Genomic DNA, 15,996 nt, shown 5'->3' on the forward strand with positions numbered 1-15,996 from the left:
ATACAGTGTCTGAGTAAATCCTACAAGATTTGTAATAACAGATCTATTAGGCAAAAATCCATGCTGAAATTCGGAAATACCTGCCTTAATGTGATTATAGATCTTAAAATATAGTATATGTTCGTATACTTTTGCAAAGGCGTCAATAATGGAAACAGGGCGGTAGTTAGATATATTTTCATGAACGCCTGCCTTCGGAACTGGTGTAATTTTTGATATTTTCCACCTTTCAGGGAAGCAAGACTTTTTTAATGAAAGGTTGAAAATGAAGGTTAGCTGTGGAACCAGTATTTCAGCACAACCTTTAATTATATAAGGTGGGATGTTATCTGGACCGCTTGACTTTTTAGGTTTTAGTTTTCCATTAATGACTCGTTTTACCTCCTCTTCTGATATAGAAGTAATATTGAGCACATCCATAGTTGGTAATACAGGAATCTCATCCAAGTCCATGTTATCGATATTATAATTAAAGTCCGGGATGATATACACCGATGAGAAATATTGCGCAAAACCTTGCGCAATATTTCCAGTTTCATACGTGTTGTCATTATAGAAATAGGCATTATCACCTATTCGCGTTTCTCTTTTACTACTAGTAAACGTCCAGAAATTATTAATATTGTGTTTTATTCCATTTTCTAAGTTGTGAATATATATTTTATATGCAATGTTTATTTTAGATTTTAGTTCACTTCTAAGCTGCCTAAATCGATCGTCATAATATTTTGAAAACTTTCTCTTCCTGGCACATTTCTTTTTTCGCTTTAGAGTTTGGATAATATCATGTGTAAACCATACGGGATATTTGGATTTTTGAATGAGATTCCTCTTGGGAATGCATACATCAAAGCATTTGTAGAGTGAGGTGTAAAAGAAATCTACTGCAAGGTCAACGTTCTCAAAGGAATACAACGGGTTCCAGTCAAAGTCACGCACTTCACAGTAAAGTTTCATAAAATCTGCATTTTTGAAGTCATAATATTCACGGCATATGTTCTTAAAAATGGGAAGTTTCCTGGTTGGTAACGATAATAAAGAGAGTGCGGGATGATGCAAATCTTCTGGAACCAGTACGAATTCTTCATGTTTTATATTAATTGGTATGTTGGCCAAAACCAAGTCTAGTGTTCTAGAGTTAAAATTGAGAACATTGTTATATGATTTCAATCCTAAATACGACATGAAATTTGCTAGACTACGACTGGCCGTTGATCCTTCAGTAAAAGTATAATTTACATCATTAATTTCAGCTAAATTAAAATCACCCATAATGATGCAATCGGACATTATAAGGTGATCAATGTTTTCGACATAGTTAATGTAATCCTGATATACAGAATAGCCGGAAGAGGGAGTTATATAAACAACATTTATAAATAACTTTCGCTTATTACCAAGAATTTGAAGAGTTAGAGATTCACATTGTTGACTATTGTAAACAGAGGATAGCTTTACACAGTATCCCTTTTTAATAGCTATTAATACTCCACCTCCACGTGACTTTCCTGTTAGTGATGCGTCCCTATCATTTCTAAATACTACATATCGATCATCGAATAATTCACTATCAAATACATCATTCGCCAAGAACGTTTCAGTTAACACTAGTACATCAAATGAACAACAAAGGAGATTTTGAAGAAATAACTCACACTTGGTACGAAGTCCTCTAACGTTTTGGTAGTAAATTGACAAATTGTTCACTGACATTTAAAAGGCAATAAAAAATGTTAAATAAAATGTAGAAGTTAACAAATGACTGGTCATTGGAAAATATACAAACATTAAGGGTAGTAAAGGAAACCAAAACGCATTACAGTTTACCTAAATCTTCGACACTACGAAGGACATGAACAGGAGTTCCGTCTTCTTTCCTGATCATTATTTTTCCACTGTTATTAACCCATAGGTATTTATAATCTTTGTCGTGCTGCAGCTGTTTTGCCTTAGCAAACAGAATTCTCCTCCCTGGGGATAAGGACTGATTAATGTACACAGGATTAGTAACTGTAAAGCCCAGGTGAGAAGTCGATAAGTTTCTTTTGATTTTTCGCCTCTCGAGGAGCTGTTCCTTATGACATCTGCGAACGAACTTCACAATAATGCCTGCAGTTGGACGATTGTTGACCTTTTTTAATCTATGGCAAGCATCAATCATGTCCTCTTTAAGCTCAACATCTAAGGCCCTAGCGACATTTATGACGGTCTGAACGTTTTCATTGGGAACCTCGGGAACACCATATATTTCAAGAGTATTTACCCTAGAATATTGTTCACTGTCATCACATCGGATCGAAAGGTCATGTACTGTTTTCTGGAGCCGCTGATTTTCGGATAACAGATTGTCAATTATCGTTTGCTGTCTTGCTATTATTGCTTGCTGATTATCAAGAAGTTTCTGATGCTCATCTAATCTCTCGTGGCAGACATTAATTGAATTACCTAGCTGTCTTTCAATATCAGTAGTTGATTTCCTTAGAGCTGTCATATCCTCCTTCAGAGTAATTAGAAGTTCATAGATGTCACCAACAGATGGCATCTCAGCTACTGACATTTCATCACTCACAGTGCTCGATCTTTTTTTACTATGACAAGCTTTGCACCTCCATTTATGATCACTGGATGAGAGTAACTTCAAGTCTCTGTCTTGGAGATTCACACATTTAGAATGAAACCATTTACTGCAATTAGAACACTGTATTTTGGCAGTGGTATCCTGCCTGGATACGGATTTTCCACACTCCAAACAGGTGCTCATCGCAAGCGTAGGCAAAGTCGATATCTCGAACAAAGAGTGAAGAACGTACTCCGGTGTTTTGTATTCGTTGGGTTTGCAACACTGACCGCCTAATGTTTACATACAATATCCTTTATAAAGAATACAAATTAAACCAGTATTACGACTATCTACCAGTGAAACTTAGTGTTATTACTGTTCGTTGAAACTTACTACATCGGTAGACACAACTCCAAGTCAGGAAACCAGCATAATCAGCAAAAATAACACATTTACACCGGAGCACTATTCACACACGTCCTCACTCAACCGCCATATTCCAAATATTCTAATATTCTAAAAAAAAACCTTATTCACATTACTATCAGACATGATTAACACTTCTGGGCATTGTTTCATTTTTAATTTGGAAAAACAAAGTAAGGACATTTGTAACGTTTGCAGACTTCAAAAATTGTGTTCTGAAAGCATGAATAGTCATAGGATGTTAACTATCTTGCGAAATGATAAATTGAAAACTTGGCTTCTTAAAACTATCAAAATATTTCTTCCTAAAAATGAGAGAATCTGAAATTTTTTGATTCTTTAGAAATTATTTTCTCTAAAAACCCATCCTGAACATTCTAAAAATTGCATGGAATATTATTTGGTCATTGTGCTTATGGAGGGTACAATCAGAGTGGGCAATATTTTTCTGTGCAAAATGTGAGAAATTTTGAAGTTAGGCGTATCTACACTGAAGGTCAAGAAATCCCAGGTACTTAAAATATTTAAAATGTTTGTTGATGTTGAGTATAATGCAAAATTTGTACTTATGAGTTAAAATAAGTATGTTTTACAGTGTTCTGAGTGGGAAAACAATTTCAAGCATTTTATAACAAAATTAGATATAGAAAGTGCATGTAGGGGCCGATGACCTTCAATGTTAGGCCCTTTAACCCATTTATGCCCAAGAATTTTTTTTTTTCGAATTTTATGGTTTTGACTACTGAAATGAGTTTATGTCCAAAAATACCCCGAAAATTGTTTTAAAAACATTTGTTGTTGTTGTTTAAAAATTATAGCATGGGTCGTAGACGACCCACTGGGCATGGACCCCAGGGGCATATCTCCAACATGGGCTTTGGCTATTTTCATGTTTGGGTTCATCATGGTAAATTTTTAATGATAAAAGAAGAACAACTGGTGTATTTTATGACTCATTATTAGTGAAAAATGAAAATGGCATATCTACTACAGAGGCAAGTATTATAAAGCACATAGAAAATGCTAATAAGAAGTCACTCTTCACTAAATACCATAAGAAGGAATCTCTCCTACAAATGTAAAGAGTATCAAAATATAACATTAACATTAATAATATAAAATAGACTATCATTCGAGTTTCCTAGTCAGTCTTACACATTCCTTTGAATACTCAGTACTGAAATGGCACAGCAGACTTTGGGATCATTATTATAAAACATTTTGTCTTGCATAAAAAAACTGAATCAGTCAAAATTTTAAGCTACGTAGCTAAAAACACGTTCTCATTTACACAGTGCACTTTACTTCTTGTGGAATTCTCCAAAACAATAATGGTGTAAGGCAACAGCACATCTTTGGCATGCTCGGACAGTTTTACTTTTGCAGACGCGACAACATCGCCGGGGCTGATTGTCCACCAGAAGATCACTACCGTGGCTTTCCTGCATGGCTTCAGTCACTGGTGCACTCGTGTTTACATTGCGAGGAGGGGTTCCATACTTCTCTAACAAGCTGGTCACAATGAATCGTAGGAACGCCAAGGCGTCAAGCTTCATGCCGTGAGATTTTGACAAAATCCAAGCATTGCTCATCACAGCGTCTAGAAGCCAGAGCAGAATTAGCATATACCATATTTTGCCTCTTATGCTGATGCGAAGAGTAGATACATTGTCCGTTTATTCTACTCCTCCCATGTTCTTGTTGTATTTAGAAACAAAATGTGGCTGAGGTATCTTCACAGGTTTTTTTCTGTGCAAATGAGTACCGCCCAGCTTCTTCAACAGGTTCTATGCCATGCTTATTTGACAGGATGTTCACAACGTTGTTGTCTTTCCATGTCACAGCCACTATTTGGTCTTCGTTGTCAACTGCACTTTCAAAGTATCCCCTTTCTTTCTTATTCATCGTCTTCTTGTCTGGCAATGGGCAGCCTCCATCCGGTTAGCCCGAACCGTGCCAGTGCGTCGCATTCCTATTTTTTAACTCCAACAACAACTTTGGGCAAGTAAAAAATTTATCACAGTAAAAAGAGAAGCATACACTGGGGTAAAACTTATATAAAACATCGCAGAATTTCAAAACAACGCTTTCCCCTAAGTCAACATCTTTAGAGCATTTTTCGTTAGCTTTTGCACCTTGATAAATAGTCTTGTGCTTCAGTCCCTAGTTGTGACCCACTCATTTTGTCTGGATTGTAGCAATCATCTTCGTCGCCCGAATAGGCTTATCATCCAGTGGAGTGATAAAAACATCCACTAATGTTCCGGGAATATCGCTGGCAGTCAATACCTCAAGCTCTGGCAGAATTTCAGCAGTAGTTAAATTTTTTCGCCTGAAAAAGACGAAATAAATATTTAAAAACTGTAATTTGCTAATTAGTTAATGAATGGACGACTTAAATGTGCTCCGAATAGTTGATATTGTTTCAAAAACACTAATTTAGAACATTTTCCGCCAATCCCTTGTGTTGTAACCATCTAAATGCAAAAATGCACTAAAGTACTATTGTTCTGTGGTTTGTGCCCAGCGGGTCGTTTGCGACCCACACTATGTTATTCGTGGTGTATTGTTAGAACGAATTGACATATTGAAATAGTAAAGGCATCTAAAGATGCGTCAGATATCCCCGAACAACATCAACACACTGAACACTACATTTTAAAGTTTTTAACCACTCTACTTACCAATAACGGCGAGAGCGCGATGCAGGTTCCACCATGACTCAACTAGCTGCCGTGCAGCATCTGCGTTGTAGCGGGAAAGCTGCTCCAACCAAGACACGGCAGTGGGGGCAATCTTACTACACACACTGAATGCGCTATCAACGCGAAACAACAAAAAATACGCTCGGCAAATTTTTTCTTTCGGGAGGGTCGCAAACGACCCGTTGGGCATAAATGGGTTAAAACAATAAGCATCATCATCATCAAGTATCAGAAAATGCATGTTAGCTTTATGCATTTTTCTATTTCTGATATCTTTCACAAATTTTTACTCTCTTCTGTTTTGATTTTATTTCTTCATGACATTCTGTGAATTGAAATTGCCTACACTGGTTCAGGGTTTGAAATGTAAACTTTACTAGGCAATCAATTGATTGTCCAGGAATTTTTTTTACCCCGAGTGTATATTTCAACTACTCTGTAAGAAGTCTGCTGAAAGAGCCTCACACTGTAACAATCAACACTGCACTGCTGAAAAAGTTTTTTTTTTTTTTCATCTGCTCCTCAAGAGCTCATCAAGAGCAGCACTTGAAAAATGGGAACTGCACACTGATCAGCTGATGACAGCCATTTAAAAGCATTTGCCAGACCATGAGGTGTCATAAAGGAAACTGTTACATGCAGTTGAATGCATGTGCTTACTTCCTTGACTGGCTGGTCATGAATTTTGTAAGACCAATTTTTAAATTTGGGTGGTTCTTTTTCAGTAGGAGTTATGGTTCTCTTAGTGATCATGTCATATATCTTTTTACCTTTTCAGATTTTTCTCCATTTTCACTTACAGTGATAACATCAGCCTGATTAGGGCTTTGCCTGCTACAATCTTTGTATTCACTTAGGTAATATTCGAGAGCAACATTTAGGTCCGGTATTATAATGAAGGTTTAAACTGAAGATTGAGTTAAACTGTAACTTGAGTTTAAACCGATATTGAGTCTTATAATGGCCAGCCTAAGCTAAACCATTAGACTATGGTTAAACTGAGGTGAAGAAGGAAACATACGATCTTGGTAGCAGTGACTTGCGAGAAAAGATGACTATCGATAATGTTTTGTTTACTTCTTGTAGGGAAAATGGCAGATAAAAACAATAAATGTTGTCCTAATTTTACTTGTAAGCAAATAGAATTGCTTGTGCAGTTAGTACAGAAATATATATAGTGCGTGAAATAGTGCCCTTATGAATCCCTTTGAAATCTCCCATTGTAATAAACATACTACCCGAGGCACAAAATCTCAGTGCTATTAGTAGCTGACTGAGGGGCTCAACAGCATGATTTCTGAAATAGAAGGAAGTTACTTTATTTTCTAAAATTTACACTTTTGACATTCAAACTATTCAAGAAGTCATTTTTACATTCTTACCTTTTCGTTGCACGTTTTATTCTAGCATCAGTTTGCTGAAATAGGGTTATGACGCTCTGGTTTGTAAGCATAAACCTATTTAAAAACAGTTTCATTCCATATATGAAAGTGACGTGCCCTTGCTCGAAAAACTCATGGTGCCCGTGGTTGTTCAGTAATTTGAACCGCTTCTTCATCATCGCTTAGTATTTCTTCAAACACCTCAAAAATATCTTCGAGATCCATTCCTTGTGCCATGTTAAGGTATTCTTAAACTCCAGTTTAAACGGCAGATGAGTGGCAGTAAAATTAATCTCTAGTTAAACTTAAGATTACATTTTATAATACGCGACTAACAGATAAACCGAAGTTTAAACTGAACCAACAGTTTAAACCTTTATTATAATACCGGCCCTAAGTGTATCATCTTGCAATGGATGTCCACAGTAGGAATCTGGGGTTACCCAAATATCTTTTTCCTTCTTTATGTTACGGGTTTTTGAAATTAAGTAATGTGAGGAAATGGATATGTATTTCTGTAACTACTGCATGGAGCAGTTATCTGGTACAGTGTCAGTAATTGTACCTTCTGAGGATAAGTGGCTGCTGAGACTGCTGTGTTTAGGTTTTGAAACCACACATCACATTGGGTGCACATGTCTGTCTTCTTGGTTATGCACCAGTTGCATGTACATTTTATACCTCGCAAAGTTTTGACAATGTTGCTTGTGTAAACTTGTTTCAAGTTCTTCCACCTTTCCTTTTACATACTGTTTTCTTCTTGTACTTCTTATCTTGCCAGGTCGTTTGAGTGGGGGGGAGAGATATATTAGGGGCTATAGCAGAAATGCTAACATTTAATGCATCAACAGCTTCACTCTTAGGAATATAAACATCTGCATTGTCTTCTTCAGTTTCACATTCGGGTGACTGTGATCGTTCCGGTGAGTTACTAGTAAATTTCTTGTTGTAGTGAGTGTAGCAATTCCTGCACAATGGATGTGATGGTAACACAGTTACTTGAAGATCAAGATATTTCAGCAGTAACTCAGCCAGATTTCCAACAACTGTGAGGTGTTTTTCACTTTTCTTAAATGCAATATTTTTGTGCCTGTTTTCATAATCCACACATCACGCCCTTTCACTTCACTGACACTGTATCAAACAAGAAAGTTCAAGCCACACACAAAACTTCAAGCAGAATGACTCATGTACAAGTTTAGTCTTGTTAATAATAAACAGAAGAGAGCTAAAAACAGCATTGCCAACATACTTATTTTATTGTAGGAATTAAGGTATAAGTTCAGTTACTACGCCACTTTTTCATCGCAGACAGTGAGGCGCGATCGTACTGTCCTCTTTGTTTCTTTCTCACGGTCGACGTGACCGTACGGTGCACAGGCAGCCAACTCTTGAACTTCTGAACTTCCGAAGTAGTAGTACAAAGGGGGGGGGGGGGGGGTGGTGTGTGTCTGGGGGCATAAGCCTTAGCGCACAGTTACTGACTTTCTACCAAAATTAAATGGTAAAATATGCAGAATGTTGAAAAATTTCTAAAATTTTACACACAAATGAATTGTCTATTTAGATGGCACCAACTACTAACTCAGTAACCAAATAATATACTGTGCAATTCTCATAAGTTTTATGATGGAGGTTTTCGAGTAAATAATTTCTAAAACTCGCAAAAAAAAATTATTGATAAATATTTCTGTAATACGTATAGCTGGAGCAGGGAACACATTGTTAATAGTTAGACCAGTTGTATGTGGTAATATAACAGGAAAGTCAGCATTCTGTGACTTTCCAAATTTAAAAACATTTGAATATTAGAAAAAAGTCTAACATTTTTGTATTTTCTTCTTAAATTTGTAAGTTAAAAGAAAATCCATAAGTGTGTGTATCAACTAAATTTGAACATACTAAAAGTGAGCTTAAAAGCAAATCTGCCGGGCTGAGTGGCTCAGACGGTTGAGGCGCTGGCCTTCTGACCCCAACATGGCAGGTTCGATCCTGGCTCAGTCCGGTGGTATTTCAAGGTGCTCAAATACATCAGCCTCGTGTTGGTAGATTTACTGGCACGTAAAAGAACACCTGTGGGACTAAATTCTGACACCTTGGCATCTCCAACAACCGTAAAAGAGTAGTTAGTGGGCGTAAAGCAAATAACATTATTATTATTATTATTATTATTATTATTATTATTATTATTATTATTATTATTATTATTATTATTATTATTATTAAAAGCAAATCTGCCAGGTCTCCAGTATTTTGGTTTATTAGTTATGTTTTTTAGTTCTCTACTGTATTAAGAGCTATTTACAAAATATGCATTTTTTGCAGGGCTTAGCTACCATTTTCAAAAATCAAGAGAGAATGGAAATATTTTATTTCTTAACATGTATGATATAGAAGTTTAATATATGTTTTTTGAGATAAATTCATGATGAATTGACATGCACTGTATGATTTGAGATGAAATCATCCTCATTTTAGATGCTGACTTCTTGCCTGCCACTCTTTAATTCTTACTTGCCTTGTTGAACCTTGAAGTGCCTCAGTAGATATTAAGAAGCTCCTTCTTGATCTAAGATGTTGGCAAGCTGGCTGGTAGCCAAACAGGAAATGTGCCTGAGATGCCATTGACTTATTCTTCACTTTCCTGGCAGCTCTTTCTCAACAGATATCGGGAGGTGTTATACTGGCAAGACAGTGGAGCTTTTCCAGAGGTGTAGGACACAGATAGCCAGTGATAATTCGGCATGGCTTGTTGAGTGCTGAACTGTTGAACCCATGACTCTTTCCCAGCTACTACCATAGAAAACCCCAAGGGAAACTCAAGAGACAAATTAGAGAAATTCACGTGCATTAGAAGCCACAGGGGGAAATACAGTTAGGGCCGAGGATCCGGACCAAAGCCAGCATATGTAACAACCGGAATTGAACCTGCTTACCTAATGTTAAAGGATGTATCTAGGGGACATCAAGCTACTAAATGACAAAAGAATTAGGAAAATAATGCATGTTTATTAAATATATAGCAAAGAAAATTTGGGTAATAATACACACAATAAGAAAATTAAGAAAGGAAACCTTGAATTAAAACACTTACGCATAGCACTGTTCTGTTGGGTAAGAGGTGTGCCTCACATGGCCTTTTGGTACATCAATATTAAAGTGCTTGCACGCATTACTCTCATCTCAAAAGACAGTAGCAATTGCTAACATCCACAGAACAACACACACAGTAATGGGGACTGGTACACATACCTCAATAACACATACGGAAATATAGTCCCCTTTTTCTTTTTGTACTGTGTCCTCATTGGATGTCAGCCAGGGCGATCTGGTTCTTGTTCTCAGCAACTCAGGTAAGAGTGGGGGTACTGTGTCCATACCATTCTCATAGATTTTGTAGCCAAGGTATTCTCCTTCTTCACTTACTTCTTCTTCATTCAATTTCACCTTGTAAGATAAGCTGAAGGAGTCTATATTTATCATTTTGAATGATATGACCAAAGTACTTAAGTTTCTTCTTTTTGATGTGCATGACCTCTAGCTCTTTGCTAATGCAAGTGTTAAGCACTAAGTGTCTAGAACTTGTAAAAATATAAGGGAATAATCTTCAGGTGGTGGTGGAGTCAGTGTTACATATTCTGTCAACCCACGATATTCTGAGCAGGCGTCAGTAGAATGTACGCTACCGAGATACTTAAAGCGTTGGTCTTGTTCCAGTGGTGTGCCAGCCACTGTCAAGTTACCAGGTTGAATGACATGTTTGCTTATTACTATTACTTTGGTCTTTTTCGTGTTTAAATGTAGACCTGCTGCAGCACTGTGTTCAACCACACAGTTTAGTAATGTCTGCAGTTCTTCAGTACTTGTTGCAAGCAGAACAGTATCATAAGCATATCACAGATTATTTGTGATCTCATTAGCAATGATGCCCTCCTGTTTTCCTTCTAGTGCTTCAGGAAATACCCTTTCAGAGTAAATATTGAAGAGGAGTGGACTTAGAACCCTTGCCTCACTCTTTGTTTTATTTCAATGGCACAGGTGTTTTTGCTGTCAACCTTAACTGGTGTGGTCTGATTCCATTACAGGTTTGCAATAATTAGGATATCTTTACCATCCATGTCGATGTCTAGGAGGCTGTGCAGCAGTGTTTCATGTTTTGCGTGGTTGAAAGCCTTTTCATAATCAATAAAACAAGCATATACATCCACAGACATATCTATGCATCGTTGTACCAAACCCTACATCCCCAGCAATGCTTCTCTGGTGCCAAATCCATTACTGAAACCAAACTGTTTGCTACCTATGTAGGATTCACATTTGCTGAATATTCTTGCATGTGCTACTTTTAGGAAGATTTTGAGAACATGGCTCATTAGGCTTATGATTCTGTAATCTCCATGAGATTTAGCCATTGTTTTCTTTGGAAAAGGGATGAAAGTTGTTGTCAACTGGTCAGAAGGGATTGATCCATTGGTGTTTATCAGATTGAATAGCTCTTTCAGGACATCTAGTGATTGGTCTTCTTGAACAATTTTTAATATTTCTACAGTTATGCCGCCCAGTCTGGGTGCTTTTCTGCTTTTGCAGTTCTTGAGGGTATATTTTACTTCCTGGCGAGTTATTAATGGTTCTTCATCTGTATCACAAACAGCAGGACATGGTCCCCTATCATCATGGAAAAGATCAGTCACATTGACTTTCCAGCTGTTCAGTTTTTCTTCATGTTTGATGATGACCTTCCCTTTATTGTTACATAACAGTCCATTCGTCATGGTGTGTAACCCTGCAGCTTGTTTAAACTTTTTTGTGCATATTAAAAGTGTCATGCTTAGATTCACATTCTTCTATGTTCTTACACTGATTACCCAGCCATTCAGTTTCTGCCCTTATCATTTGGCAGATTTTGGTCTGGAGTTCTTATATTATCCCAGTTCTTGTTCTTTATCATTCTCCATTGGTCCATCAAATCAAGGATTTCAGCAGTCTTCCATGTGTTTTTTCTAACTCATTCGTCTTGCATTAGATGACGATTCCCTGTATCCAGTGCAGTTATTTGGAATAGACTCCAAATGGTTTCAATGTCCCAGCATTTTAGTCTGATTGGATAGCTGTTCACTTAGGTGTTTCAGTACTGTTCTCTTAATGTTTGCGTCTTGGAGTTTAGCAGTATCAACGTTTTTTTGATCTTTAATTTCAGCTTAATTTTAGCGACCAATGGATTATGATCTGAAGAAACATTAGCACCAGGATAAGTCCCCACTGACTTAATGCAGTTTCTGAATATCTTTTTAATCAAAATGTAATCATTCTGATTCCTCACAATCCTTGACTCAGTTTCAGCATTTGATTTCCAGGCGTACAACCTCTGTGCTGGTAACTTATATTGTAGAAGGTATTTGTCGCAACAGTGCTCTCCTATTGAAAAATTGAACAAGCTGTCCTTGCGATCATTTCTCTCATCCAAGCCATAATTGCCAGTTATGTCCTCACACACACCTTTTCCCACTTTTGCATTGAAATCTCCTATTAGTATGGTTATTTCTAAATTTTTGGTTATTTTTAGGGCTTCATCAGTGTCCACAAAAACTTTTCAATATCAGCATCAGTCCCATCACATGCGGGAGCATATACTTGTATGATATTTATATCCAAAAGTTTTGAGTTAAACTTGATCAATGAAACTGTCCGATAATGGAATGACGGCCTTGACTGTGTTATTTTCTTGCTTACCCTTTATGTCCATTTAAATGATTTGATATGTTGTTTTCTGAGTAATAGACAAAATGATCTTTCATTCTGCAACTACCTGATTCTGGCCATCGCCTTTTACTTATTTCCAAGATGTTTATTTGGAGTTTTTCCATGTAGTCCCCGGGAGATTTCAAGCACTCCGCCTTAACAATACCATATAATCATAGCACCAGAGATAACGATTGTGTCCTAAGATAGGTGAAGTTGATGTAAGACAGCAAGAAACTCTTAAGACACACAATGGGATGGCTCACCCAGCATCCATAAACCAATGAGATGAAGGTTGTAATACTAGAAATTAAGGGGAGCTACACAGTTTAAATTTCCAATGTGCCATGCATAAAAATAAAATGTGAAACTAAGAGAACATGGGGCCCGAAATGAAACAAATGCACACAAATAAAAAATGGCAATAATAATTATATCTCATAACAAAGGCCATGGCAAAAGATAACAATTCTCTTTCTTGCATGTAATACGTCACAAGATTGTCATTTACCTTTCAAAATGTAACTTACGCTGAGGGCCCTCTAGTAAAGCTTTACCAACAAAAGATAATGAGGAAACCTTCTCTAGTAATCGTTTTGCAAAATATCAAGTTTTAAAACAACTCTCTTTGTTGTTATTGTACACTGACTTTAAGGTGTTGCGGAAGGGTTTGGTACATATGTTTCATATTCTCTGCTGACCGGTATTGATTGTTCTGTGAGTTAACATGAAAGCTTTGTCATTAAAAATCAGTAATTTTGGATTAAAAAAATGCTGCCATGTATGGACTGGAGAAAGCACTTACAGAAATTAATGCCTCTTCGTCTCTGGGAACTTGGACTGGGACAGTTTATTAAAGTCAAATTTTTTAGCAACTTTAAAACCACTTGTAACCATGTTAGGTAGATTTACTTGCTTCGATAACACCCCTTAAGCTACGTATGCCTCCTCGCTGGTGATAAATGAGCGGAAGTAACACAGGCAGCAAGTTCATCCATAGGATCTACTGTCAGTTAACATACATTACGTATTAACCCCATTTTTTTATTTTAAAAATGAAGGATATTTTCTAAAATTGCATCTGTTCCATACAAAATATAACACAGCAATATCAAAAATGTGAGAGAACATATTTTAAGGCTCTACATATGCAAGAGGAACTGGGATGGCCAAGGCAATTCTTGCCCAGCCAGGTGGCCTGCAGATATTGGGATGTCATGTCATAAGTACGATGACTCCTTCTCCCTTATTGCTTTGCTTCCAGACCAGTTTTACTGTCTCTCATAAGAGACCTATGTTCCAACCCTCGTGTCAGGATTACATTTTTTGCCGAGCTGGGAATGGCCTTGTCGGTGATAGAATGAGTTGCTGCTACCTTCTGAGTTGAGGCTAGCCAGCTAGTAATAAAAGCTTGCTAAAAACAATATGACAATTCCTGCATGCAAGTTTTTTATTTTACAGTACTTTAAAGCTGCTGACAACGGTTGATACTGATGTTGTTCTCCCAATAAAGTTTGTAATTAATGCCCTATGCATATGCAGAGTTTCAACTACAAAGGCCATAAACTGTTTTCTCTGCTAACCTGGTTTCTTTGATGTGGAAAAGATTGTAAAATGCATATTTAGCCATTGCAGTATGAAGTACAACATCCAAATCACAATACCTTTTTTAACTCATTAATGCTTATTAGATATTACATAATAAAATAAGAGAAATGTAAGAAAGTATACTTCTGGCTGTAGCATTTACTGTGTAGTTCCATGACATTAACCCTGGAACTCCTAATGGGAGTCTGTCAGACTCACCTCATTTTTTTTTTTTTACTGTTTATTCTTTCCGTTTTTGTGCGGTAACCTCTCCTTCCATCTGTGCTCATGAATAGTGTAGTTTTATAATGTAATGGTTTTGTTAATTATTTCATTGGTAATTCTTCATTGTTATGTACTTAATTTGCACGATGTTATGCTGATACTCAGGCTGAGTCTCATGGACTCACAAGCATTGTTTCTTCCATTTAGATTATTTTGTTAGTATTCTGTTGGCAATTGTGTGAAACAATAAGTTTGAGAGACTCCTCCTGGGAGTTGACGATTACTAAAATGCTTAGGAGTTCTAGAGTTACCAGCAACTGTAGCCTACAGAAATACTTAAGATCTGTTTCTATGTAAGGTTGAAAGTGCAATGTTATTTGTCTTTAAACAGTTTGCCTGTTTAAATGTTGAATTAATTTTGTCTGCTATTGTGATTAAATTGCTTGTACTACTTCTTATATAAATGTTAAAATAAATCGTAAAACGTATACTGGCATTCAGATGTGACTTGCCTCTTTACCTCAGTTGCTTCCCCTGTTGTGTACTAAACACCATCGTCAACTTCCTTTTTCCAATTAACAGGCTTCGCCTGATATATATGCTACCCCATCTGATGTTACTTGCTACTTCTGTAAGTGAAATGGTTTTTGCAGTACAACTGCAACATTTGGAGAGGTTGGCCAGCTGGCAAAAGTGTGCCAACAAATTGATGTCCGAAAAGGAAAGGGTTACAATTCAAAATAGATTGATTTTTCAGGAGAAGCTTTTAAAGTTTTAGCAGTTTACATAATTGTCTCTCAAAAATACACCAGTTACACAATTTTTATGAAAATTGACATAGTTCTTACATCATTCATTATACTCTGGAAAAGAGTCACAACTCAAAATGTAACCCTATTGAATAAAGCAAAGCAACTATGCCAGAACATTGAAAACTGTTATATAATACATTAGATTTTGTATTGTAACACTTTTGGAGGTTGTTGAGGTCAAAATAATCTATATATTGATCGTAAAATCTCAAAAATGCATTTTTTTAGGTTGTAACCTTTTCATTCTCAGACATCGAAATGTTCTTCTGTGGATGAAACACTCAGTGCAGGATTCTAGCATTTACAGAAATTCTTCTCGCAGTGCATTCTTATATATTGTACAAATATGTATTTTTTTAGCCATCTCCTTCTGGGTTCAAAAGGTGTGGATCTACCTCAGTTATCTCAGAAATTGGAAGGTTTGAGTGCACGCAAGACATTTGAACCTCTAGAGCCATTTCCTGATGCCCATGTCAACAGTTTCCTTCAGAATGAACTGGAAAATGCAATTTTATCAATCATTGAGGAGAACCACAAGACAGTGAGTACTCACTCTTTAC

General features: G+C 36.7%; 1 protein-coding gene across 2 annotated transcripts in view; it reads left to right on the forward strand.

Moving 5' to 3' along the window:
- Window positions 1–15,996, forward strand: part of LOC136877498 (nuclear pore complex protein Nup93) — a 262,104-nt gene that overhangs the window by 37,008 nt on the left and 209,100 nt on the right. For both annotated transcript variants that reach the window (XM_067151599.2, XM_067151600.2), the window contains exon 3: window positions 15,797–15,977. In XM_067151599.2, coding sequence (XP_067007700.1) covers window positions 15,797–15,977 — 181 coding nt within the window. The remainder of the gene's footprint in view (window positions 1–15,796; window positions 15,978–15,996) is intronic.

This window comes from Anabrus simplex, chromosome 7 (genome assembly GCF_040414725.1).
Source record: "Anabrus simplex isolate iqAnaSimp1 chromosome 7, ASM4041472v1, whole genome shotgun sequence".
Taxonomy (NCBI): Eukaryota; Metazoa; Arthropoda; class Insecta; order Orthoptera; family Tettigoniidae; genus Anabrus; species Anabrus simplex.